This window comes from Gymnoscopelus microlampas, assembly GCF_963454915.1.
Source record: "Gymnoscopelus microlampas genome assembly, chromosome: 18".
In the NCBI taxonomy this organism is placed as follows: Eukaryota; Metazoa; Chordata; class Actinopteri; order Myctophiformes; family Myctophidae; genus Gymnoscopelus; species Gymnoscopelus microlampas.
Window position 1 is genome coordinate 17,908,848 of NC_139955.1, and position 27,484 is coordinate 17,936,331.

Below are 27,484 nucleotides of genomic sequence, written 5' to 3' on the forward strand. Positions count from 1 at the left end.
GCAGCTCTCAATGGCGGACAGAGCGGGATGGTAGTGTTGTTAGCACCGACAGGAGGACAACAATAACACCTTCAACTCAGTGGGAATTTCGGCGTGACTAGAGCCGCCACCGAGCCATTATCCCCGGGCGTGCACGACAACAACCCTCGCGCATATTTAAGCCCGACGTTTTGCGGTAGATAGTGAGTTCTCATCGTACGGGGGGCGACGCCGTTGCTCTTTTTTTTTTTTTTTTTTTTTTTACATGGTGGCTACTTGAAGCTAACTAGGCTAACGGTGTTTTTACATGGTGGCTACTTGAAGCTAACTAGGCTAACGGTGTTTTTACATGGTGGCTACTTGAAGCTAACTAGGCTAACGGTGTTTTTACATGGTGGCTACTTGAAGCTAACTAGGCTAACGGTGCTTTTTACATGGTGGCTACTTGAAGCTAACTAGGCTAACGGTGCTAGCCAAACAGCAGAAAGATGGAGCTGGAGCTCATAGGGAAGAGGCTGCTGTTGCTCCTCGACGACGCGGCCAGCAGTTCCACTTCCACGGCTACTACCGAACCGGAGCGTGTCACTCCCCCGGGCCGGACGGACGGCTGGCTCCGGGGAACGGTGAGGGCGGTCAGTGTCATCGGCCTGGCCGTCCCGGAGGCTCCCGGAGGAGGAGCAGCAGAGACAACAACAGCGGGAGCCGCAACAGCCTCGGGTCTCACGGTCAGTGTGTTTACATTGGAAACACAGTCCAGTCACGTACTGGCCGTGAATGTTTCCCCATGATATTTTGGTACCAGTTTCTTTCTCCATCCGTTTAACCAGTGGTGCCATGTTTTGCGAGAGAAATAAGCAGCCAGGTCTAGGAAAACAAGCCCAAAAGAACCAACTAGGCCATATATGAGCACTTTAAACCCATATGCATTGGCTATTTGAAAATAGCCGATCTACCACCTCTTGCGACGCGTTGTGATTGTGTGGATCTACGTTTTAAAAATGAATACATCTTAAAATGAAATGGAGTATTTTTTAAAAACATTCTATTCTAACACACATATGCTACATTATTTTGTGGGGGTCCATGACATGAACATATTTTAGAACCACTGATTTAAATAATAAATACAACATTTGGAAACACGCCCAAATAAGCCACTATACTTTAGAAACAAGCCCAAAGGAGCAACTACACTTTAGAAACAAGCCCAAATGAGCAACTACACTTTAGAAACAAGCCCAAATGAGCAACTATACTTTAGAAACTAGCCCAAAAAACTGCAACCACCGATATTTACAAGCAACTTTACAGAAAAACAAGCTTTATAATACGTGGACATGGCAACCCTGATTGGAGCGCCGTCCACATTCACGTACTGGTCGCTCGTGTTTCCCCAGATATTTTGGTTACGGTTTCTCTCCATTCCATTTAACGTCAGCCGTTTTAACGGTCAGAGATACGATGACGCGCTAAAGTAAGAATGTTACGTGGTCTTGATGAGCGCGTGGCTCGATAAATATGACGTATTTTTGACTACTTTGTTTCACGTCATTTCTTTGTCCTCTTGAGTCGAGCCACACATTCGTTAAGATGAACAGTGTTGCCAGGTTTCGCGAGAGAAACAAGCAACCAGGTCTACGAAAATAAGCCCAAAAGAAGCGAGCCCTTCTTCGCCCTTTAAACGTATACTTTGGCTATTTGAAAATAGCTGATCGTCAAGCTCACAGCGCGTTGCAATGCGACGCGCTGTGAGCTTGTAGATCAGCTATTTAAAAACAAAAACAAAACTTTAAGAATATTTGAAAATTGTGGAACATTTTTTTAGACATTTAGACATTTTAACAACTGAACTCTTGTATGGGGGGTCCCTGGCATAAAACATTTTCAGATGGGGGTTCGTGGACAATTGCATGTCTATTTGGCGGTCCTTGACTTGAAAATGAGAAACACTGGTTAAAACAACATACAGGAAAAAAGCCGCAATACGTAACTATTCTTTACAAACAAGCCCCAAAAAACACAACCGGCAACTTCCATTTTTTTTTACTAACAACTTAACAGAAAAAGAAGCCCAAGTCGCTTATAATAAGCGGACATGGCAACACTTAAGATGAAGTATAAATTAGACGGAACTCAAGGCCGGGGATTCTTTTTCGGCCCTCTGCTTTGTTAGCTCGTTTACTAACAACGTCATTAACTTCGGATATTAGTCGCAGTATCTCTGCAGTAACAGGGCAAAACATGGCGGCATTTGTGTTTTTAAAGAGTGATTTAGGTTTAGGTAGTTTGTTAGGTTGCCATATAAACAAACCCGTGGAGAGGGCTAAAGTTAGCATTTAGGTGATGGTTTGTTTATAGTCCAAGGCCTTGCAAGTTCAACCAAGGGTGAAATGAATCAATTCTCTTACTTATGAAGAAAGCATGTATGTTGTTTGAGCTGAAATTACCATTATGTTTGGACTAAAACCTGCAGATTGCTTGATTAGTTGATTTTTAGGATTATAAACTATGAACAAACCTCAAATGGATGGAGTCGAAGACTGCTTCATAATTATGGCGTTTTCAACACAAATTAAAGCACTTGTGTTGTAATTAAAATAACATTCTGCAGCATGAGGTAGTGATGATGAAACAAGAGGTTAACATCAACAATACATCACCAAGACCGCAAGGACGTTTTTGGACGGTCCTTTTAGACAAAGTATTATAAATGTAATTATGATGTCTTACATTTTTTTGCCTAATAAAATTTTCAATCAAAGAACAAAATTAAACAGAACTTGTTTTTAGTTTAGTTTTTATTTCCTCTGTGACACCATTTAAACGCATTTAAAATACATTTATTTGACCTGGTTTTGGAAATTTGACCTGTGTTCATTTCTTGAATTTCCATGCATACAATGGACATACTGTGTATATTAATCAAATGCCACTCTAGTATATCAGACATTTAGTGTGCTAATCACAAGATATCATTTCTGAATATTTGTCAAATTTAAGAGTCACTGTGACCAGATTATTTTTTGAGGAGCAGCCATTATTTCACACTTGTCTTCAAAACGAATTCCTGGAGTGGAATTTGTTCTTGTAAGTGCAAAGTGGTTCTAGTCCGTTTACTGCCAAGTTATGGATGGATTGATGTTGATTTGTTCCATGGATATTGCCCTACCAACCCTCAATTGCCTTCAAGTTCACAAATGGGGCAGTAGCCCAAGCCCACTGTGTGCTTGTGAAGAGGAGAAAACAATGGAGCACATCATTGAAGTTTGTTCTCTCCAAAGACTGAAAGGAGGATTGGTCACCCTCCATACAGCAGATTAGGAGGCAACTTCTTGGCTTAAGGACTTTGCATTCGCTAAATAAATAAATTGAACAACTTTTGGAGGTATAAAGCATCCGTAGGTAATTTTCTCAGTCCAATTGTGTCCCTTTGCCTGATTTAGCCTTTATCTTTATTACATTGGAGAAATAATTTGACCAAGCAGCCTGTGACTTACTCTCTTGTCCAGTCAGCGGTCAATAACTTGGTGATGTCAAATATAATCGGGTAAGGATTAATTACGCAGTTTAGGTGTATACTTGTTTCATTTACCATTCAGCATCATAAAAGGAATGCATCGGAAAAGCTGTGTTGGCGGTGATCAACAACAAGAGGAATGCACTCCATAGTAAAATGGTGTCACCCTTCAAAAATAATATCTACAAGCTTACAACGTTTTTCATCGCAACTTTAAGGCATGATAGGCTATTGTAATCAATTTACCATACAGTGGTCACACTGGGCTACAAATCCCTTGGCTTCTAAGGAGATACGTACACAACTAGGGCCCTTACCAAGGAGAGTTTAGTAGATACAACTCAACCAATGTGTATTGCATGCTTACATACAATCAGATTTAGCTCATTAGGGACATTGATGGTGTTTAAGCAGCAGTGAAAAATCGCAAGACTCAGTGATAGTGTCCAGCGACTACAAACTTTGGGCAGAAGAAGCACTCATACAGGTATACAAGTCGCCACAATCTAGCAGTGGCAAAAAGGTTGCAGACAAAGGCATTTCCTAGCTCTAATTAAGGAGAAGTTGGATTTAATTAGAAGCCTGTTGTTAGGTTTTCAATTGTAGTGGGTCCCGGGAACCACAGGGGGTCATTTCAATGGGTCCCCTTCACCGTAAGCCTAGAGACTAGATTAGTAAAATTAGGCTTAAAAGTTAATTGGCGATCAATGAAGCCTTAGAATTGACTTTTGTTTGTATTTAATGCCAACTTAAGTTGCTGTAGTGCAAGCAGGACTGAGAAGAATCTAAAGGATTCCTTAAAAATCATACCATGGTATAAAATATATAGACCCACCGTTTCAATATGTATCGAATATTTGAATCAATTTCCCACAGTATCGACAGTATGGATACCATGCTCCCTCATCTCTTAATTAACTTCACTTAATTTAAAGATAAGTTAATTAGGTAATTTAGTTACTTTTAAAGACCAGCTAATTTAAAAAATAAATGTTAAAAAGAATAACTTGATATTTCTTATGGTACCAGAGAAAGGCTCAGGTAAATCTTTCTGTAACAAAAACACTCACACAACATTTAATAAAAATATAGTTTTATGACCTCAGTCTTGTCAAATTTCCTGTGGTATTGAAAATTATATTGAATGTTAATATTTTTCAAGGTATTTATTGTGTTGACTTTAGAAATGCCAGTATTATTGTGACAACACTACTATAGTATACTTTAGAATTGAATGCAATGCGAGTACAGTATATTGTTGTCATCCTTGTTTGTTATTCTTAGAGTAGAATGGTTGACCAATTTTCTTTTTACATTTGTGTAGTAATTCTCTCTGTAATACAAAAGACTTGATAGTATATATTTTTTATTGGGACATACATAGGAGTGGGTCAGTGAGAGGTCTTTAATGATTGACAGACGGCTCTTTCAGGGAACTAGCCAGATGGATCACTGCTGAGCCATAAAAAAGCCTAGTCTGTTGTTCAGTCAGATCCTTGTCCTCTGCTGAGTCAGATGAGATGTCCAAAATGTGTCTTGCCAGCACAGGGCACAGTCTTGTTCATAGTAAGAACATTTACCCTCATCCCCACCTAAAGTAACAACAATTACCTAACTAGGACAAAAACACAATTATATTTAGCTATAAGGTAGCATGCTTGGTATCATGCTTGGTAAGTAGACAAGATATGTTCAGAGAATTTAGTGTAACCGTTGCAGCCAGATCTTTATTTTCATAATCCCAAACAATATAGTCCTCTGAGAATCTATGGAATTAACACTCAACGTTTGTACTTTGTTCTGTACTGTACAGTACAGATATACCAGGATATATTTTAAACAAAACTAATATCCCTTATTAATACCCCCCCAAAAATGTAATTGTTAATGTCATGGCCACTGGTATTGTACATTGCAGTATATTTATGTACAGTATGTCAAGTTCACCAATATGATAGAAAACAAATAACAAAATGATTACTTAATGCGTATTTCCCTTATTTTGATGGTAGTGCTGATATGAATTGTATACAAACAGTGTAATTATAGTTTCCTCCTATGCAAAACGGTGCAATTATGATCCCTTTGTTATCTGAACAGAACTCTTACTTCTAGTGTAGAATGGAGAGTAAAAGATAATACTGTAGGACAGGTACAAAAGGTCTGACATACGGCCAAATTCTCACAGAGCAAAACACTTTGGGCTGGGTTGAGATAATAGAATGACACACACACACTCTCGCTCAGTTAAAAGATACGTCCTGCATTAACTAGTCTGTTTGTTTTTGCACAACTTTAATAGCAAATGTGAGTAAAACTGTATAGCCCTAAGGCTGGAGAAAACTTGCCTAACAGGGTCATAGGTTTATAAAGAAGGGGTGGGAGGATGGGGATCGTTGTGGCGAACTCACACATTGGATGTTGGGCGTGGCAGCACCCACCCCCACCCCAACCCGGCCTACTGCCTTCTCATTGAAACATTCTAGGGGGAAACACTGCCTTCCAATGCTGTTGAGTTTTAGCTGTATGATGCATTTCCCATCTTTTCCCCCCTAAGGATTTATTTGGGGCATTTTGTGCTTTATTTCTAATGGATATAGTTATATAATGAACCACAATATCATTATCTTGAGTGATTTTATCACAATATATAGAACAAAATGTTGTACACGTTCCCGGGTTTGTGTGGCCATCATTTTGTCCAATGGATGCGATCATGTTTATCATTTTAAGCCGTGCTCATGTAAGCACACTGCACAGCGCACATTGACTCGAAGTAACACGCAGTTAGGAGGCATTCGATGAAAGGAAGACAAACTGAAACTTGGCTTAGTAGTTAATAGGTAGAGCAGGCAGCCAATCGCGGCAAAGTCTAGGAAAGTGATAATTTGACAATTTCGAGAAATTTCAAAAGTGTGGTTGCCCTGATGCCAGTCATGGGTGCAGGCAGCCATCGAGATAAAAAGAATCTTCAGGGACAAATGGCCTTTATATGACAAACAATATGACTACTTGGTTGCACAGTTACTTCAGTCATTCTAATTTCTTTCATGCTCCCTGTTTCTCCCATTGCAGGTGTTTTTGGAGATTGAGAACACTTCACAGCGGTCTTGGGTGCAGGTTTACGGGGATGGGGTGCGAGCCGTGCTGGTGGAAGACTCCATTATCTGGGCTACCCGCAGTGATGGTGCTGCGAGTGGAGGAGGTTCAACCGCTGCTTGGCCTGCTCTGGTAAGTGCATGCAGGACTTGAGAGTACTTACGGTACTAGAGCAAGACTAGAGTCTTGGAACATTTTAAATGTTGCACTGGTTTAACTAAAAGGATAAGCTTGGTGCAATTCTAATACGACATAAATACTTTTGGTATTGTAGTGATCATTTCTAACTTCAGTTTAAGTGAGTGTGCCATCTTAAGTTTGGATCTCGACTGTTAAGCAACACATCTTGGTGTCCAGTTTCCAGAAACGTAATACTTGATCTATCACCAATGATCTATCATTGTACATTGTCGGTTGACTACTGAGTGAGTTTTTAAGCCCTTGCATTTCTCAACCTCTCTCAGCCACATTTATCATGACAATCTCTTTGTGATGGCAGTGAGCCTAGCAGCCTAGTAGTGCTTGCACATGTCAATAGGATGCTGCTCATGGAAGTAATTGTGTCTTCACAACATTATTGTCCAAACAAGGCTGGAAAATCAACAATAAACGTTAATAGACTATAATCGATTTTGTCATATTACTGCATCAATAGCGCATCAGGAATCGTCAACGCCTGAATCGCGATATGGTGGAATCGATTATTTTCTACACCTATACAGTGCAGAGCATTTCAGTGTAGCAGCAGTGTTGTCTTTGAGGAAAAAACATATATTTGTCTATATGCTGTAAATGTATATACCATCTATTGCTGTCTTGCAGCTGTCTGTGAACCAGGCTGCTTGGTGTTTATGCTGTAGTTTGTAATCTCTGTGTGTAGTATTGTACAAAATGGAGTAATGGTACACATACAATCCATTGCTCCTCCGTTTTGTCGTCCGGCATAAGCCAGATGGGAACTGCGAGGTTCCCAGTTCGATCCCGGGCTCCCCCAGAGTTGGTGTCGAAGTGTCCTTGGGCAAGACACTGAACCCTACATTGCCTCCAATGAGTCTGTCGGCGCTAGCTTGCCACCATTGGTGTGGGAAAAGTGAGGACACTGGCATCAAATTTGTTATTCATATGGTTTTCAACTGATGTATCTGGGGAATGCAACAAATTTCCATAGCTGGCTCTAGTGATCATCTGTCAACCAAACCCATAAGTGGTAATGGGATCAACAACATAAATGTTGCCCGAATGTACTTTTTAAACCATCGGCATCTAGGCCAGCAGAACGCACAAGGCACTTGCCCGTTGGGGCCAGTGAAAATAATGCCATGAAAATAAAATAAGTAAAATACATTAACATCTATTTCACATTATTTCCCCTGTGGTACTATGTTTTGTAAGGATTTCTATGAAATCGTCTTCGTAATTACGGTAAAACATAGCATTACGAGAGCCTGATGTCATATTGATTCAAAGACACACCTCAGCACACCTGCAAGCAGTTCACAGCTTGCTCTCTCCCGCGATGCGCGCATGCTCATGTTTACGCAAAGACGTTTTCATTCATCTTCAATCTTTTTTAAAAACCACCAGTATCTGGCCAAAAAAAATTAAAAAAGTCGCCAGAAGATTTGAGGCAAAGGAAAAGCAGTATGAGAAAAATGTTTCAATCACAATGGCAAGAATTGGCTTGACGAGATTGCAAATGAGGTATTTTATTAAATCTGCAGATCAATGCTAACATGAAGATAAGTAAGTTGAATAAAAGATTTTGGAAATGATGCAGTACACCGACCAAACCATCGTTCACAAAATAATTACTTTGCCCACAACATGAAAATCAATTTTTGGGTGGACTTAACTCTGTCACTGCCAGACTTATTTCTGGCTGTGTTTGCCCACTGAAAGTGTTTTTTTTTTTTACCATACGGTACCGTGCCGTACCTTGCACGTGAAAAATATTACTGGCCACACGCCGTCCTACTCCGTGTGGCCTCCACGACTCCACTGGTAACAACTAATTTAAAACGATATACATATTTTGAGTCAGTTTGTGAAATGGATGCATAGGCTATTATTAATGTATATCCTACCAACGCATTGTGTGCTAACACAGACTCGCTGAGTAAGTTGAAAGCAGGTGGCAGCAGTGCAGCTGTCTGTGTGTGTGTGTGTGTGTGTGTGTGTGTGTGTGTTTTTTGCAGGGAGAGAGGAGAAAAGGATTAGAGAACGAGTGAGTGAAATTATGTCATGAAGTAAGTTTTGTAACCTTAGAAATGATCTTTTTGACAACAGCTGAGTTCATTACGGAACTTTAGCATGCGCTTTTTTTTGGAGAAGCGGCCTATATTGCTCGCTCGTTGAAGGAAAGTTAACACGATAAAACAACATTTTGAAACTAGATATCGTCCTGTAGCCTACTTGTCCATGACGTAAATTATTCCCTTGAGCGACATGCACTGTATGCAAAGAGGGGAAATGAACTGCGCCGTCTGGGACGGTAATGTTGAGTGGAGTCGGGCACAGCAGAGTCGTTAACTTAACTACTGTCAATCACCTTCTATTGTTTTTCTAAGTAGGCTATCTGATGAGACAAGCTGCTGGTGCACGAGGCAGCAGCAGTAGGGACAGTGATGGAGAGGAATGGATGGCATACAGCAGATACACAATACAATTTATTATAGAAGAACATCGACATTCCACAACCCTTTAATTGTTGTGCACTGTGTGTTTTCTTTTGTTCCCCAAAACATCTTACACGCCGTCTTGGACGCCTTCGCGTGCTGCATCTGGCCTGTGGGCTGTCAGCTTGACACCCTTGCTTACCTAGGAGTCATAGCATGTCATCATGTTATAACAACACCCTGTCTTACTCATCAGGCCTTCCGTTGTCTAGTGGACAGAGTGGGGTTGGGATCTCTGGTTCCAGTGGAGTTCTTTGGAAACAAGTCTTTTGAATTCCTCCCTGACAACAAATCCGTCCAGAGGTTTGAGGTGTGTACACATAATGAATTAAATCCATCACAACTGCAACGTTCATCTCGGTACCCCATTTTGTTAAACTGTCGTCTGTGTCTGTGTGTGCAGGTGGATAAAGACATCAGGCACACGTTGCTGTTGGAGCAGCCCACTATTCAGAATGCCATCTCCAAGTGGTGGAAGGATTTTGAGCTACAGGAGATCTTCAGGAAGGGTGAGCCAGGGTCTTTCTGTTAGGACATTATCACTGGAGTTGGAGTAAAGACTATGTCATGTCTCTGTTTGCAGTTAAGATGTAAGTCCTCACTTCTACTCTACTGTGTCTGTATTCTACGCCAGAGTTTAATCATTGCATTTCCTGCTTCACTTAGGTTCCTACACCATACAGGGGCGCAGGGTTCGGGTGTACCAGCCAGAAGAGTTTGAAGAGTGCTGGGCCCTTGGACTGGTATCCCAGCATGACCCTGTTTCACACATTATGGAGATCACCATGGACAAGGTAAACCATAAACAAATTCTGTTGTAACTTAATTTGCTTATAGTATGGATGCGTAAAGGGATTATTTATTGGTCTCACTTTTCTGTTAATAGGGAGATGAGAATCAGACGGTAGATCCTCGTGTGATACATGTAATGCTGGCAGAGAATGAGGTAAGTCTTAACGCATGGAAATCATTGTAGGATGTTGTAATTTGGGTCACACAGTTTCCTTTTTCTGACTTTTTTTTACTTTCTCCTCAGCTCGGCAAGAATGGTCGACGCAGGAAGGAGGGTGAAACCGGCAAGGGCGACAGTGGCCGCCGGCGTAGAACCACCTCCGAGGGTGAGGATGACATGAACATGAAACGATTTAAAGGCGCAGGGGAGGCAGTGGCTGATGGACAAGGTTGTGGTGATTCCGCCAAAGCTTTAGTGGAGGGTTTGGTGTGGGGAGATGCAGGTGGAGGAGGAGCAAGAACCAACAGCACCACCAAAAACGGCACCTCTCCAGAAGCAGTGTCCAGCCCCAGCACCACAAGTTCACCCCAAATGGACCAATCAAATGCTCCCCCTCGCCACCATGCCTACATCAAGGAAAACGGCCGTACGCTGCCCACGCAAGGGCCGGCGGACTCCACCACCCACATGACTCATACCCCCACCCCTCCTCCCCTGAAACCGGCCCCCTCTCCCTTCTCCAACGTGTCTTTCCCCTCACTAGGCCAGATGCCATGCCTGGTCCCTGGAGCACCCGGCCCCAAGGCCCCAGCTCCTCAGTCAGACAGAGAGGAGCCATCCCAGTCATCATACCCTAAAACGGCTGCTCTTGTGTCCCCGGGCCCTGTGACCATTTCTTCATCTTCTCATGGTGGTGGTCCCAGTGTGGCGCTTTCAGCCCCACAGGGAATCAGCCCCAAAGCGTCAACTTGGGGGAACCCAACAGAGGTAAGCCGTGTAATGTCTGTCAACCATGGTACAGTGAATGTCTTTATATAGACTGGGCAAAACCTATAACAATTCGATGAAAGGGTGTACCAAACATTTCTCAGTTGATTCTTGTGTTTTTTCTTGTAGAATCCATTTCTACCATGTACTTTTTTGTATTGTGCATAATTAATTAGATAATTAGCATATTCGCAAATATGCATAAGAATCAACTGAGAAAAGTTTGGTAAACCCTTTTATCGAATTGTTATAGGGTTTTCCCTGTTATTTTCGCCCATGTGGCAATTTATTTGCCATATGGGCGAAAATAACAGGGAAAAGTTTGGTACACCCTTTTATCAAATTGTTATAGGTTTTGCCCAGTCTAATAGTAGTTCTCACTTTCAGGACTACAATATCAAATATCCTCATTATGCAAATATAAAAACAGTACAAAGTTATATACATCGTGGTTTTAATAATGAATAGCCTGAAAGTGTATACTATTCGGTTACTTCAACTTTATAATGCAAGTATAAAGACAGTAAGATTAATGAATACATATTTAATTGGTTACCTAAGAAATTGTATAGTTGGTTGGCAGGTATGCATTGTTGCATAAGTGCAGGTGGGGCAGGTGAAGTCTCTTAAGTGGGATAGCCTAGTGAGTTAAATTACTGTGATAGTAAACTGTTTTGCTGAGGCCTCATATCTAATGTCTATCAGACATGACCGTGTTATTGTAACTGATGTAATAATATATTGTTGCATTGTTTTGTGCTCCAGGGCTCTAAGACCACATCAAGTTTTGGTGCACCCCAGACCCTGCCTGGAGCTGCTCCTGTATTTGGAGAAGTCAGCTCCCAGGCCAATGGAGCCTCAGCCGCCGCCAAGGACTCTTCCAGACCCTTCGGCTTTGGCTTCGGAGGGGCCAAGAATGGGTCCCAAACACAGCAAGACCAGAACTTGTTTTTACAGTGCATGACCCAGAGCCCTGGTTCCAACCAGACTCCAGTTTCTGGTCAGTCACAATCCAAGGACACTAATTACTTCACAGCCGTGTCAGAGAGCCTGAGTAAAGCACCTCCGAGTCTGATCAAGCCTGCTGCTCCCACCGATGGGCTGAAGAAGTCTGCCATGGCCCCAACATCAGCGGGGCTCTTTGGGTCGGCACAAGCCTCCAAAGTGCCTGAGGCCCATCCGACTGGAAATGGAGTGCTCAACAAGCCTTTTGGAGGAGACAAAACATCGTCATTCGCAGGCATGAGTGGGGCTGGAGCGATGAGAGGTACTGGTCTGAACATGGGTACCGTGGCTCCCGCAACTACAGCCCAAGGCTCTGCTAAAAGGAGTGGCAGTAACTGTTCCAAGTCTGCAGACAGCCACCAGAACCTGTTCCTGCAGGGCTCCAAAGAGCCCTCTAACCCTTTCCTGACATATGGAGACAAGACGCCACACACTTCCTTTGCTGGCCTTTCTGGGTCCGAGGCAGAGAATCTGGGCCCTGGCTTGGACAGTAAGCCAAACCTGTTTACTATGGCAGAGCCGCCTAAAGGTATGCTTTCTTCCCCCTTTGCTGCTCTCTCAGCAGCGACTTCCACTAGTTCCTCTTCTTCTCCAGGCCCTGCTTTCTCTCAGAGGTCACAGAGTGAAGGACCCAAACCTGAGGAGGAAGAAGAAGAGGAGCAGAGGCCCACCTCCACCTCTGCCATCCCTGTGTTTGGAGGTGGAATTGAAGAGGCACCTGTGTCCTTTGACCAGAACCAGGAAAGGGGCCAGGCGTCCAAGCGTGACTCTGACTCCAGCACAAACAGCGACCTCTCAGACCTGAGTGACAATGACGAGAGCACAGACAGAGGCCAGGGTCCAGGAGGAACATCAGGCCTTGCCAAGGACGGTGCCGCGCTTCAGAAACCTAAGATCTCTGCGGCTGCAAAGAGCCGTCCACGCAACAAACCCTTCAAAGGTAAGCTAAACAGTATTGGCAAGCCCATAATCGTATAATGTATGTTCATAAGTGCTCAGGGTGTTCCACAATATAAATAGGTCCTTCATAAAAGCTAAAGGGTTTATCACACATGAAATGTGCAGCCAGTCAGAACAAACATGTACAACATCTTTGTGTAGCTTATATGAAAGGTCTCTATTAACTTAACAAGACTATTAGGCAGATACAGTAGACTATGGCAATCACCAAATAATGTCAAACGACCCCATCTCCATTGTGTTGGTCATTGTTCTGTTGGAGTAAACTTCAAGTAAAATAGCCACTTGATTTTGGACAGAAACGTACTACATTTCCTATGAAGGCTGTGTCAATGTGTTGTGTCCTTCCAGTGGGCCAGTCAGTGTTAAAAGACCTGTCTAAGGTCCGTCGCCTGAAGCAGTCGGGTGAGTCGTTCCTCCAGGATGGCTCCTGCATCAACGTCGCTCCTCACCTGCACAAGTGCCGGGAGTGCCGTCTGGAGCGTTACCGCAAATACCGGGATGATGACACCGATGATGACGACGATCCTAATGTGGCCTGTCGCTTCTTCCACTTCCGCAAGTATGTACCTGAACACCAGCGCACTACTGTCTGTCACATCACGTCTTCATTGAGTTCTTATCATTCCATCACCTTGAGCCAAAAGAACTCGCAACAATCATAACACCGTCCTCCAAACTGTAACTTACTAGTCATTTATTTAACCGTTGTCTTCGCTGTCCAGGCTGGCATTCACTCGTAAAGGTGTGCTGCGCGTGGAGGGCTTCCTGAGTCCCCAGCAGAGCGATGCCATGGCCATGGGGCTGTGGCTACCCGCTCCGGCCATCCAGGAGGGCCTGGACCTGGACACCTCCAAGTACATTCTGGCCAACGTGGGAGATCAGTTCTGTCAGCTGGTCATGTCTGAGAAGGAAGCCATGATGATGGTGGAGCCCCACCGTAAGTAACAAGAGAAATTCCAGTTAGCCACATTAACCCAGGCATCCCTATCTGAGCATGACATGTCAACCAAAAATATTCCCAATTTTGCAAAATTTTACTTTAACAATATTCTGAAAATAGCCAATCTACGAGCTCTCAATGCGTCACATTTTGAAATTGTTTCAAAATGTTTGCTTATAATGACATGCTCAAAGTACCAGGGATGCCAGGTTAAAAGTGATTAACCATTACATGGTCCATTTATGCTACTGGGTTTTTAAAATGGAAAAAGCGATTAGTTCGCACCCATAACTGTTAACTGTTGCACCCATAGAGTTCTAATATATCTAGAGAATCCTCCGCGGTTCCTGGGGGCGTGGTTGCACCCCTACGTTGTACCGTCTAGTTTGTAATGGTGTCTTGTCTTCTGGCCTGTCCTGCAGAGAAAGTAGCATGGAAGCGGGCGGTGCGGGGCATCAGGGAGATGTGTGACGTGTGTGAGACCACCCTGTTCAACATCCACTGGGTGTGTCGCAAGTGTGGCTTTGGAGTTTGTCTGGACTGCTATCGACTCCGCAGGAACAGACCCCGGGAAGGTGAGGCTTACTTTTGGCTTAATTTATAATATTGGTCTATGAAAGTTTTATTTCTTTATCTTGATGTGTGCGTTTGAAACGTCCAGTATGTACTGTAATTATGTTCTTTCCCTCAGATGTAGATGACGTTCCAGAGGATGAGGTCTTCTCTTGGCTGAAGTGTGCCAAAGGTCAGCCTCATGAACCACAGAACCTCATGCCTACACAGATCATACCAGGAGCAGGTAAGACCTCTAACTTTATACGCACGCGTGCACACACACACATACAAATATGACATGTACATCAAAATACTTCGAACGTGAAATCCTTCTTCCTCATGCCTAATTCATACTCCATAGTACAACGATGCTGCTTGCTGAAAAGAACAAATACAACGCATTGTCAGTTTGTGGATCTGTTATTTTTGGCAAGTGACACTTTCGTGCGATGGCTTATAAATTAAGCTTAATGATTAGCTTTTATAGTCTGTGTCCTTCCTGTTGTATTGAATGAACGTGCCCCCTCCCTCTTTTTTAGCTCTCTACAACATTGGGGACATGGTCCATTCAGCCAGGGGCAAGTGGGGTATTAAGGCCAACTGTCCCTGCACCAGTCGACAGACAAAGCCTCTAGTGCGCCCCAGCGCCCCCAATGGGATTTCACAGGTATTGCAAAGCTGTTCTATCGTTCCGTTACAATGAAATGCATTTGACTGTCAGGCTCTAATATCTTCTTGATCAACGCCATGTTATCTTATTACTGTGTCAGCAGTCCACAGGGAGTAACAGTGTTGGCGTCAGTGCTGCGACCTCGAGTATTGGCTCTACCAGCAAACCAGAGGGAGAGACGCCAGTTGTTAAAACAGAAGCCACAGCGTCAGACGGCGGGGGTGCGGGCGGGGAGACTGTGGGGAGTACCAGTGCCTCAACATGTAGTACCAGTGCTCCCACTAACCTCACTCAGACCTCTGCCAAGGAGTCTCGCTCTTCTACGGGAGAGGGCGGCACTGCCCTGCATTGGCTGGCAGACTTGGCCACACAAAAAGCCAAGGATGACACTAAAGGTACTTTAGAAATTCCCAGTCGGTTTAACCACTTTCAGCCTGGCGTCCCTAGAAGATGTTTTTCCACAATAAAAAACGAAACAAATTTTCAAAAGAAAAAGAAAGTTTGCGTGTAGATCAGCTATTTTATGCTATTTTCATATTTACTGTATAATATTCATTTAATTAACAGGTTTTGAGTTGTACTCTAATTATTTTCTACCAGAAACCGGGTCCCTCCGCTCCATGATGGGCAGAGACTCTCGGCCACCCTTTGGCTTGGACTCGCTCAGCGCCCTGGGATCCAAGCCTTCTGCTTCCAGCCCTAAGCTCTTCAACAGCTTGTTACTTGGGTCCAGTACAGCCCAGCCTAAGCCTGAGGGATCCAGTCTCCGGGACCTGCTCAACTCCGGTCCTGGCCGACTCACCCAGGGCCCTGGAGACAGCGGGGTGCCTTTCCCTTCCGTCTTTACCTCAGGAGGGGTAAGCATGCCTAAAAAGCATTGTGACTAGGGATGGGGATCGAAACCCGGCCTGTTCTAAATTTCTGAGCTTATCAATACTCGTATCGAAACTAGGGGGTCCTAACGTGACGTCATGTGCTGAGAGCTATTAGAATTCATTTGCATTGCCTGGTATTTAATTACCTCACATGCGTGTTTGCTCCATTTCATCTGGTGAAAGCACTAGGGTTTGTTTTTTATACTGTGTAGAGTAGAGTGTTGCGTGCCAAAACTACATCTACTTATATCATCATCAAATCTACAACCTCAACCTCTTGATGAGTCTTAAAGCGACAGTACAGGCATTAACTAACACAGTGTGAAAATTAAACAAAACCGTTTCTTCAATATTAAGCACATTTTACCAAACAAAAAATGTCACTTGACATCTGTCTGATAGAAGACTATTTGGAGGGCCTAGTAATGAGTTGTCAGGTGAAAATATGTTTTAGCATTTGACAACTATTTGTAATAAAAAATAGTGTTCGTGTTCCAGAAGTCCTCATTGACCCAAATGTTTTCTGTTGTCTGTCAGGGTGACAAACTGAAGGGCAGCCTGCCCAACTTCCTGGATCACATCATCGCCTCGGTGGTGGAGACCAAGAAGGCGGAGGGTCGGCGTCCGGGTGGCTCAGAGGGTGGGGAGCTAGGTGTGTTAGGGCCCCGTAGGGATGGGGTGATGGGTCTCAGTGTGCTGGATCCACACACCTCCCACACCTGGCTCTGTGATGGTCGACTCCTTTGCCTTCAGGATCCCGGCAATGCCAACAACTGGAAGATCTTCAGAGAGTGTTGGAAACAAGGGCAGGTAAGAGATCAGCATCACATAGAGCTGCAAGCCAAACATGTCGGAATTAGATCGATTACGGGGTACAATAGAATGAGGACAGGTTAGGGGTTACAATAAAATGAGTACTATCTACAAGCTCACAACGGGTCACATGGAAACACGTGATCTTTTAGTTTGTCAAATAAGTATAGATCAAGCATACTAGAATGCTAGTAGAATGAGGACATTTGATGTTTGGTATTTGATGTCTTAAGTTTAGTTCTTAGACATTTGATGTTGAAGTTTAGTTCTCTCGTCTCTCGTGTTCGCCTCCAGCCTGTGTTGGTGTCAGGGATACATAAGCGTCTGAAAGGCCACTTATGGCACCCTGGAGCATTCAGCCTGGAGTTTGGAGATCAGGATGTAGATCTGGTCAACTGCAGAAACTGTGCCATCATCTCCGATGTCAAGGTCAGAGACTTCTTCGACGGTTTCGAGATCATCGCCAGTGAGTAACCCTTCATACTGCTTTTTAATTCACTCAGCTGGTTTCTGTTCAGCCCATGCTGTTAATATTTTGATTGATGGGTCTGTATTTGTGTCTGCAGAGCGTCTAAAGGGTACTGATGAACAGCCCATGGTGTTGAAACTGAAGGATTGGCCTCCTGGAGAAGACTTCAGAGATATGATGCCGACACGGTGAGAAATGAGAATGTTGTGATTTATGCTATGACTCACGGCTTGTAGAGATGCACGGATGGCCTTTTCCGTCAACCTAATCCGTGTGTACACATTCATTATCCATCCGTCATCCAACCGCATTAATTATATTATCCTATTTATAGATACGCACCGACCAATGTCAAATAATTATAATTTCCCAGACGTTAGTTTTCTTAGTTGTGAGATCACAGAAATGTTTAACGAATGATTGGGACGTCCCTCTGTCTTTCTTTCTTTTTCTTGCAACGCTTACATACAGAGGTCGCTCTAACTGTACTGTAGGCAATGGAATTCTATATGGATACGTACTTGTACATACAACGTCACTCACCGCTCACCAATGTAGTGACTGTATACATATCCATGGTAACAGCAAGCCCTCTTGTCTTCATCACTTTCTCACATTACAACTTTTGCTAAGACATATCCAGCACTTGACTCGTCGTCTGCAGCTTAAACAATTTCACTAAATCACTCCCACGCCAAACTTTTTATTCCTCCCTTTTTTCATTGTGTTTTAAATCCTCCGTTACGTTTCTCTCTCACTTTAGCATCCTTTACGTTTGCTGTGTTGTTATTTGGAAATGGAACTACCCCTTGCCGGCATAGCATGTGTAGTAGGAGGCTAATTTGTGCCTGATGGAAAATTACCTCATATTAAAATACTTCAAACGCACGGGCGCCGAGATTTCGTGCTTTTTAAAAGCTATCTATAATAGGCCTATTGATAGATGTCATTAATTTATTTCCTGCATTATTTCACCTGCGGCTTATCCAATATTAATGAATAATTATATTTGATTGACCCAAATCCACCCAAACTGCGGTTATCCGAGGCTAAAACCGCGATCCGCGCATCTCTACCGGCTTGGACTACCCAGCAAACCACTTAAACTATCCCCACCACTTAACACTGTTCCACAAGATCAGTGGTTCCTCCCCAGCAAAATGAGGAACAATTTAACAGGGTCCCCACGGTCATGAAATTCCTGGAAATATTTTGAAATTAAAAAAAAAAAAATCCAGTACTGGAAAAGGTTTGAAATTGATCAAACATCATCAAAGGTCCTGGAATTTATCAAGGGTCCTGGAAAAATATTTGGCTATGCATTGTTTTTGGCTATTGATTTTGTTAAAACAAAACATTTTCATAAACATGAATAATATTACACGAAATATGTAACATAAGTAGTTTTTCTCCGAACGGGCTGTGTGACGGCAGCCTAATGTATGTCTCAAACTTTATTTTTGCTACACTGCCTATCTTTGGGCATTCTACATAGGAGTAAGAGACACATTATTGCGCCGAATGATTGTTATATAGGCCTGGAAATTGGGCTAAATATTCTGGAAAAGTTTTGGAAAAGTTTTGGAAATTCATTGCTAAAAATGTGTGGGGACCCTGATTTAACCATTTAGCCCATGTTTTAGAGTTAATTAAAAATGGCTGATCTACAAGCTCACAACTTGTCACCTGGCGAGTTGCGGAGCCCTTGACATTAAAATGTTTGAGAACCTAGATAGTAGTCCATTCTGTCAGGCTGATAGATATTGTTTAGTATTTAGCCACAACTTAATGTTCTCCTGCCCCAGGTTTGATGATCTGATGGACAACCTCCCCTTGCCCGAGTACACAAAGAGAGATGGTCGTCTCAACCTGGCTGCGCGTCTGCCCAACTTCTTTGTCCGTCCTGATCTGGGACCTAAGATGTACAACGCTTATGGTGAGAGAGAAGACTGACCTACATTCACTCCTCACAAAGGATATTTGCCTTCTATTTTTTTTGGTATTGCTCCTCATCTTTTTGTGTGTTTACCTTTCACCCTCCCAACACACATACACACACCCCTCTCTTACCTCAGGCCTGGCCTCCACAGAAGACCGGAAGGTTGGCACCACCAACCTCCACCTGGATGTGTCCGACGCGGTCAACGTTATGGTCTATGTTGGTATCCCTCAAGGAGATGGAGATGATGGGCAGGGTGAGTGTACTGTGACACACACACAGAAGTTGGTGAACAAAAAAAAATAGCGGTTCTGCAAGCCTTCATTGCGACACGTTGCGAGCTTGTATGGCATCTATTTTTGCACACTGTTGTGCGACAAAGTATAAAACAACGCTTAAGTGGTTAATTGAATTGTTGATGTATACATTTCTTTTATTTGAACAAATCTGCACATCTCGATTATTCGATTAATCAAAAAAGTAATCGATAGAATAATTGCTAAGAAAGTAATCAATCGGTGCAGCTCAGTTGGACATTGTCCGTTCATGTCCTAAGTCCTTCTGGCGTCAATCAGACCCCATAAAAGACCTGGCAGTGGTTCTCACTTTTTGATTGTGGCCAAATTTCTCATTCACAGAGGCAGGTGTCGCTGGACGCAAAGGTCTGTAGACTTTTAAATTGCATCAATGCTGTAGCATGCCCTTCTTTGACTAACTCTCCCTTTCTCCGCCGCCCCGCCCCCACCCCCCCCACTCCATCCCGCTGATGTAGTCTGTGTAGTAAGGGGCCAGAACACAGCGTCCAATGGTGTCAATTTCTTTTCACATCTTTTTCTAATACTCGTATCTTAATAAACTTTTCTCACTCATACAGTAGATGTCAATGTTGGGTTAAAATGTGTAACTTTTCTTTTCATGTCTATGTAGTGAGCTTTGAAATAATGTCTAGTATCTAGAAATAATTGAATTGAACAAGAATTGATTTCACCCTTAGATGAGCAGTTATCTGGTCCTTACCTTACTGTGAATGAAGGGCACATATGGTATTAGCATTCAGAGTCCCTCTCACCTAGGGCTCTACACACCATGCCAACATTGGCAGAAATGCCTTCCTTCAGTGTCTGTGGTTCCCAATCAGCTGTAGTTTTCGCTGTGTATTTTAGCGATAGTCAGCCAGTGGCCGTTCACCCGACTGAACACGTTAAAGGTGCTGTTAGTTAAAGCTAAAGCTCTATATCTGATAGCAATCATTGTTAGAATCTCGAGTAACATGGAAGTATGATCAAGTATGATCAAGTATATTCATTCACATATTCTCCCTGACATTCATCAGAAAATCGGCCGATTATATTAACAGTAGTTGTGACAGTTCTCCCCGTTAGCTTGACGAGAACAATCTTCCCAAGAACTTCCCAAGTCAGTTCTGCATTCTGGTATTGTGAAACAGCCCTCATCATATCTAGCAGAGCTAGATATACTGTAATACAAACTACTGCCATCTCCTGGAACAAAGTCTGCCATCAGCTGATCGTCAGCTGTAGTCTTTTTAATGTGTTCAAGTGGAACTTCTACCAGAGACATGAGGCAATGCAAATTGATCAGGTCGCTGTTACTTCTTCCAAGTCAGTTTGGTGTGTCAGGGCCTTTACATGTTGCAGGCACCTTGTCATACTTTTCTATTTCTTGCTCTGTCTCTGGAAGGTTAAAATGGTAGAATGGTTTTGAGCACCAATGTCAACACACACGCAACGCCTTCAAGTTTTAGACATGCACTTAAGTTACTTGACCAACTAGTTAACTGCCCGTAGAGGACTAGGTATTTGACTAGGTATTGGTGAGACGATGGGTCTAAATAGTTTTGAGTTGTTTGCAGCGAACTTCCCAAAATATGCATTTTGCCTGTGTTGTTATATTTGATTGTTTATGCTGCTCATGCTTTTCTTGGGTACTATCATTTGTAGTAATTAGCACATTAGTGTGGTTTTTCCTTTTACTTCATTTGTTCATTGTCTCCGCCAGGCAGAAGGCGTAGCCGAGACTATGTTTTGTACACCGTCCGTCCGTCCGTCCGTCCGTCCGTCCGTCCACCCGTCTGTGAGCAGTTAATCTCCGGAACCGCCAACTTTGTCCCGATCGAAGCGAAACTGTGCACACACACTCCCTAGAGGCCAAGGAAAAACCTCTTCCCTGCATTTTTCACATCTGCCTTGTATAGCCTCAAATCATAAACGCAGCGTCCAATTGCAGTGAAACTTTGCACACACATTCCCTCTAGGCCGAGGCAGAAATGCCACCATTTTCACATGGTCCTGTTATAGGGCCAACAGGCACAATTTGTATTATTCCTACAAATTGTGTCCAAACATCACGCAAATCGCTACACATTATCTCTCTAGTCAAGCGATCAAGAAGGAATCTGTCCGATTTTTCATATTCCATCCTGATTGGCAAATTTCACAATAACAGGAGACCTGTGCTCCGAGGAGCCCTTTTTCTAATTGTTTGTCAGATTTGATACAAAGAGAGTGTGTCAGGCTCTGATATTTTCTGTTGACCATTTCATATTCATTTGGATTTTCCAGCGGAACAATTTTCTGTCAATAATTAAGTTTATTAAACAGTATAAAACTCAAGACGTTGTCAGAATGGATTAGTTAAGAGCTTACATATGCTCAGCCTCTCTAGCTGCACTTTTATTGGATCATTATGATAGCCGCTACAACCTGGATGTGGACGTCTGTTATTTCTGAATGAATTGGTACTTGGACTAGTGTTGGATCCATAGTGTTGATCATCTGTTTACCTGCCATCCCAGACTGTGTTCATTGTGACCGTAGATGTTTCACTCTTCTCGAACCTTATACTGAATGTACAGTGCATTGTGTATTTGTTTATGGATTGTTTACACTGTAATCTAAGACATGTACTTTTAAGCGGGCAGCCTGAGATGACTCTTAATTCAAGGCTCAAGTTACAGGTTGTCAGCGTTTTCAGAATCTGTTCGGAAGGCAAAGACACTTGGGCGTTTGTAATTTGTGTCACAAATGCAGTAGCAGATACAGTAGCCATAGCTCAAAGGCACTAGCCATAGCTCAAATACAGTAGATATAGCTCAAATGTAGTTGTCCAGAATGTCCATATTAGAAGTGACTTGCGTATAGTGACCCTGCTATACCCTTTGTGTGTGTGTGTATCTGGTGCTTTAGAGGTTATGACCACCATTGAGGAGGGTGATGTGGACGAGATGACAAAGAGAAGAGTGTACGAAGCAAAGGAGAAACCTGGAGCACTTTGGCACATCTATGCCGCCAAGGATGCTGAGAAGATCCGAGAGCTGCTTCGCAAGGTCAGCTATCAATAGTTCTACATCTCAGTTAAAATGTTATCCCTCAGGCTGCAGTATGATCTGCCGACTTTAAAAAAAAACATGTTTTAGAATGTTCTGAAAAAAGAAAATGATTCAATATTATCTGCCCCCTTAAATACATGTTGCAATATAATCTTCAGCCTTAAAGAGCATGTTTTAATATGATCTGCATGTCTGTCAGAATTGACAATTTATTTGAATATTCCTTACAAAAAAAAACATATTTGAACCATTCCAATGCATTACATTTTAGAGCATCATATTTTAATTAATATAACATCTTGTATGCAGAAAACTTAATTTAAAGACTGCAGATGTGCCTTTTTTTCTCTCTTTCTGTGCACCGGCTTTGGTTGGTCCTGAGAAACACTCTTAATCAAATGAATGATTCATACCGGGGATGTGCACGACTGACCAAACCGGTGCATGAACTTGAACATTAGATTTCCTAGAAGTGCTTTAAAGTCCTCACTCCTGCAGTGACAAACATCTGACTAGCACTGCCCCCTCTGGGTTTTTAAGGAGTATTCTCATTACATCATTATATGCAACCTTTGCATACTAGATTCTTTTATAACAGGACCACATGTGAGCAGCATAGAGCGGTGTGCAATATGCCTTAAACAATGACACTTTCACTTGAGTAGAACATTGACTGAACTTACAAGCAACAGTGTTTGCTTGAGCATACAACTCTCGACATTTAAGATTCTGATGTAGCACTATCTGATTAAAAAAAGCACCAGGTTTGTGTGCAATATAGGGGAGTTCATTGTGTCGCAGTGATGCTAGAGGTGAATCTATCTGACCAATCAGTTTTCTGCAGTATTTTCACGTCACCTTTTGTATTGCCTCAGCTCGCTTGGAACCTTGACAAAGGTAATGTCAATGTACCTTTAGTTACAGAGTTTGCCCTGAAGCTGCATGAAGTCTCTTTAATGCTGTGGGGAGAAGGAGTTGCTCTTTCTTACCTGAGACCCTCCTTGCGTTGTCAATGGATACAGTGGGGTGATGCCTTCATAAATGGGTCATTATATTGGAAGTACTACCACTAAGCTGTACATGTTGCCCAGTGCTTCCACACAGTCACAGGTTTTTCCACCACTCTTTTCAGTGTATTGTTTTGTAATGCTCCCATACAGCAGACAAAAACGATGAGGATGGATCCACTAACTGTACTTTATTTGTCCAGTTGCCATTTAATACGATACTTAAGGAATGTTTAAGATTTGCACAGTCAAGATCGCCCAAAGAAATTGTTTTTCCACATAGAAATGTTGATTGCTTGTTGGCCAACAATAATCCACATGTACAGTAATAGTTCTGTACAAACTGTTCTGGGAATTTCTAATGAAATGCCATGTAAACCGAATACTTACTTTAACCCAAATATCCACGGTAATCATGGTGTTTGCACTGTATATTGCAATGCAGTCTGTGTGTTTGACATTGATATTGAAATGTAATGTCCTGTACTTTCTCCCCATTTGTGTCAGGTGGGAGAGGAACAGGGTCAAGAGAACCCTCCAGACCATGACCCCATCCACGACCAGAGCTGGTATCTGGACCAAGTCCTCCGCCGTAGACTTTATGAGGAATATGGAGTCCAGGGCTGGGCTATTGTCCAGTTCTTAGGAGATGCTGTCTTTATCCCTGCTGGTGCTCCACACCAGGTGAGACCTTTTTGCTTTACTTCTAACATGAATAGAATGATAGGATTCAGGTTCAAAACTGGTAACTGCCCAGTAAGGCCCAATTTTCATGCATTGGCCTGCATTTACGACTATAATACAAAATATAAGAATTTCAAGGCAATCACATCTGATACTTACAGATGTGGAGACAACCAGATCATTAAAACCTGAGACCAATGCAACCCTAGGTTAATGCACTGTTACTTCTCTATCAAGGGGATACATTGAATTAGAAATACGAGTAGGCAAGGATTTTTTAAAAATTGTATTTAAATGTAAATATATCTATACATTTTTGTCAAGTTGAAAGTGGGGCTGGGGTTCATCTTATAATCAGTCGTTTATATTCTGGTCAGTGTGGTAATATGTGGATATGGATAAGTAAAAACTGGGGACACATTGTGTCACCGGCTATGGTGGGTTAACCGTGTTGACATAAACCTTAAGTGCTAGGAGACCAACATGATCCAGTCACAACAGCTGTCTTTTCTGTCCCTCATCCAGTCAGTGAACTATTAAAGCAGCACTATGTAACTTTTTAACAACTATATAGCATATTATATCCCACAAAATTATAAAGTTAAGCAATAACAATCATCCTTCCATAAATGTATAGACTCAGGGGGTCCCTGCGAGGGGCTTTGGTGTATTCCTATGTATACGGGAGACAATGAGTTTCATCCTGGCATTTGCCAAGGCACCGAGGCAGAACTGCCAGTCAAAGCGAAGACTGGCCAATCACAGCGTGTCCTCGCCAAGGGACTCTTGGGTAATGAAGTCAAAGACGTTGGCTGCCATGTTATTTGTGTCCAAAGTGTCCACTGATACCCCAAACTGCAGAGTGCTGCTTCAACTGTTGGCCCAAAGACATCTGTAACTCTAAGTACAAGTGCATACAGTGCATGTGAAAAATGAGAGTTGGTTGCCATGGTGACAGAAAGCAGAAAGAATAATGCATGCTGTATAAATACCAGGTGTAAATGCGTAGTACGTTAGGTTACGATGGCATGTTAGTAACAGGTATAATTAGGCCCTGAGAAACGGCACCATAATGAAAAACTTGTGATCTTTATTGTTAACCGTAGCATTCCTCCAGAATCTGAGTCAGTCAGTCGATCTGTGATTTGTTAATTTTGTTTTTGCATTGTGCCTATAGGTGCACAACCTGTACAGCTGTATCAAAGCGGCAGAGGACTTTGTATCTCCAGAGCATGTGAGGCACTGTTTCAGACTGACCCAGGAGTTCAGACATCTCTCCACCACTCACTCCAACCATGAGGATAAGCTACAGGTTGGTGTTTCCGCTTTCTCTCTTTACTTTTACTAATCACAATCTTGCGTTTAAATTTTTAGAAATATTGCATTTAAGAGTCTGCCACATTTACATGTGTGTCAGTGTTGTAAATGCATGTTTTGTGTTCTTCAGGTGAAGAACATCATTTATCATGCAGTGAAGGACGCCGTTGGGACTCTAAAAGCCCATGAGCCGAAGCGCCCTTAGTTCCCCTGGCTTAACCACTGTCCAATACCTCCAGGCACCCAAGACCACTCTGACTACGTGCACACATGTACAAGTTGCGTACACACACACACACACACACACACACAAGCTGCAGTGATAAATAATAGAGGTTTCCGCAGGGCAGTGAAGGCCTAGGTTTTATGGGGGCGAGGGAAATGTGAGAAGATGATGCTGCTCACACAATTAATTTGAGGTGGGATGTGGTCTTAAGGGATGGGGAGGAGGGTAGGGCGGGTTAGGGGTAGTTAGTTAGTCAGCGCTTTGATGAAGGAAGTTCTTCATCACTGTTACACGATATGCTCAAAAAACACGTCTAGTTGTTTTCCAATTCACTTTTGATTAACCCTGTATTTAAGGTCAGCGTGTTTGTTGCTCTATTGTTTTATCGTTGTTATAATAAATTGAGTTGACGAAGGGAGGGAGACTGAGGCAGAATGTTGATGTGCCTTCAGAGCAGAGACGTTCAGCTGCTGCGTGAGCATCTAAAATGTGAGCACTGGCTAACTTCCTTTTTTGACAACGTCAATATTATTTTTCTTCAGTAGAAGAGCGGTTGGCTGTTTTTTTTTCTTTTTTTTTTTCTTATGTAGAGATTTAATTTTGTTTTTGTTGTTAAAAGTTTTCACCAGCTGATTCCTTTTGCACTATGGCTGAAAATGGGTTTGTGATACAGCCAGTGAAGGGAAACAGACCAAAGTTTTCTATTTTCAGTTGTCTTATTTTCACTTTTAGAATTCAAACTTTCAGAAGTATGTTATCTACTTTGTTTTGTATAAAAATCAAGATAATAAAGGTAATAAAGAAGCTTGTTTTGATTGAATGCATCCGAGAGGACCGGTCTGGAGAGGTGTCTTCATTGGTTGGGTCACCTCATTGTTGTCCCACTGCAGACTCCCAACAACATTGTAAAAGTATCACGACTCCAGCCGAACAGAACTACTGGCCATTAACATTGTATCAATATATATTGATCTTAGCAGTCTGTTTTGATTTTGTTTTCCAAAATAAAGTTTCCAAAAATAAATGTATGCTGGTTCATTATTCCATAATCTGAAAGATGGAGTTGGGTTCACTGAAAGGCTGTTCTGAGTGACTGATGTTTGCTTGGTGTTCGATGTTTGATCAGAGATATCTTATCGGACTGGTAAGTGCTTTAAATTAGGTGTGTGAGTTGCTGATGCAGTAGCCTATGCATGTCTATCTATCTAGTCTATTTTGACCCAGCTTTCACAGAATCAGCTGCTGGTGTCTGAATTAGTAAGTGGATCACACAAATGGGGCAGTCACACTGGCACTCCAGCACCCTTCCTCTAGACACCAAATGTCCAATCGTTTGGATAGGAAAAATAGAAGACAATATTACATTGTTTTGTGCAATACATCGCATAATCCGTCACTGTACGAATCTGAACATCTACAGGGAGTTTTTGGTGACTTTCATTGCTTTCACTAATTGTGAGTTAATTGAGTCAACTGCAGTCATCATCACTGACATGGATGGGAGGACCCAATGAGTCACAACAAAAAAGCTGCACTGTTTCTTTAAAGGGGAAGTGTAGCAGTAGCACACTGATCACTTTGCAGCCGGTCCAGGGCAGTGTTGCCAAGTCTGCTTATTATAAGCGACGTTGGGCTTGTTTTTCTGCAAAGTTGCTTGTAAATATTGGTAGTTGCGTTTTTTT

At 42.6% G+C, this 27,484-nt stretch overlaps 2 protein-coding genes across 4 annotated transcripts in view; one reads left to right on the forward strand and one right to left on the reverse strand.

The window, feature by feature from the left end:
- kdm3b (lysine (K)-specific demethylase 3B) lies at positions 1 to 26,826 on the forward strand. Of its 2 annotated transcripts, none has more exons than XM_084041362.1 (25): positions 1 to 704; positions 6,572 to 6,727; positions 9,467 to 9,580; positions 9,674 to 9,779; positions 9,937 to 10,064; positions 10,157 to 10,216; positions 10,307 to 10,990; positions 11,756 to 12,935; positions 13,307 to 13,517; positions 13,681 to 13,895; positions 14,321 to 14,473; positions 14,590 to 14,697; positions 14,993 to 15,120; positions 15,224 to 15,518; positions 15,724 to 15,980; positions 16,536 to 16,808; positions 17,106 to 17,277; positions 17,378 to 17,468; positions 19,086 to 19,216; positions 19,356 to 19,475; positions 19,858 to 19,881; positions 22,426 to 22,565; positions 24,083 to 24,259; positions 25,437 to 25,571; positions 25,707 to 26,826. In XM_084041362.1, exons 1-25 carry the CDS (start codon positions 468 to 470, stop codon positions 25,779 to 25,781), a joined length of 5,370 nt encoding a protein of 1,789 aa, XP_083897488.1. In that variant the 5' UTR covers positions 1 to 467; the 3' UTR covers positions 25,782 to 26,826. The 2 variants fall into 2 exon arrangements, with proteins under 2 accessions (XP_083897488.1, XP_083897489.1); XM_084041363.1 differs by having other exon boundaries at positions 15,227 to 15,518.
- LOC311033760 (hepatitis A virus cellular receptor 1 homolog) overlaps positions 1 to 27,484 on the reverse strand; it is a 487,428-nt gene that overhangs the window by 224,473 nt on the left and 235,471 nt on the right. The window contains exon 7 of one of the 2 annotated variants that reach the window (XR_014599538.1): positions 24,434 to 24,447. The exons of the other annotated variant lie outside the window; for it this stretch is intronic. The gene's annotated coding sequence lies outside the window, so the exon portion shown is untranslated. Of the gene's footprint in view, positions 1 to 24,433; positions 24,448 to 27,484 lie in introns of those variants that run through there. 2 annotated transcript variants of the gene reach the window in all.

What these genes read in the sequence shown, in the direction of transcription:
- kdm3b (XM_084041362.1), top strand. Translation starts at nt 468, where the DNA reads ATGGAGCTGGAGCTCATAGGGAAGAGGCTGCTGTTGCTCCTCGACGAC. An exon ending in CAGGAACAGACCCCGGGAAG is followed by an intron (nt 14,474 to 14,589) that starts GTGAGGCTTACT and finishes TCTTTCCCTCAG; the next exon opens with ATGTAGATGACGTTCCAGAG. An exon ending in AGATGGAGATGATGGGCAGG is followed by an intron (nt 19,476 to 19,857) that starts GTGAGTGTACTG and finishes TCTCATTCACAG; the next exon opens with AGGCAGGTGTCGCTGGACGC.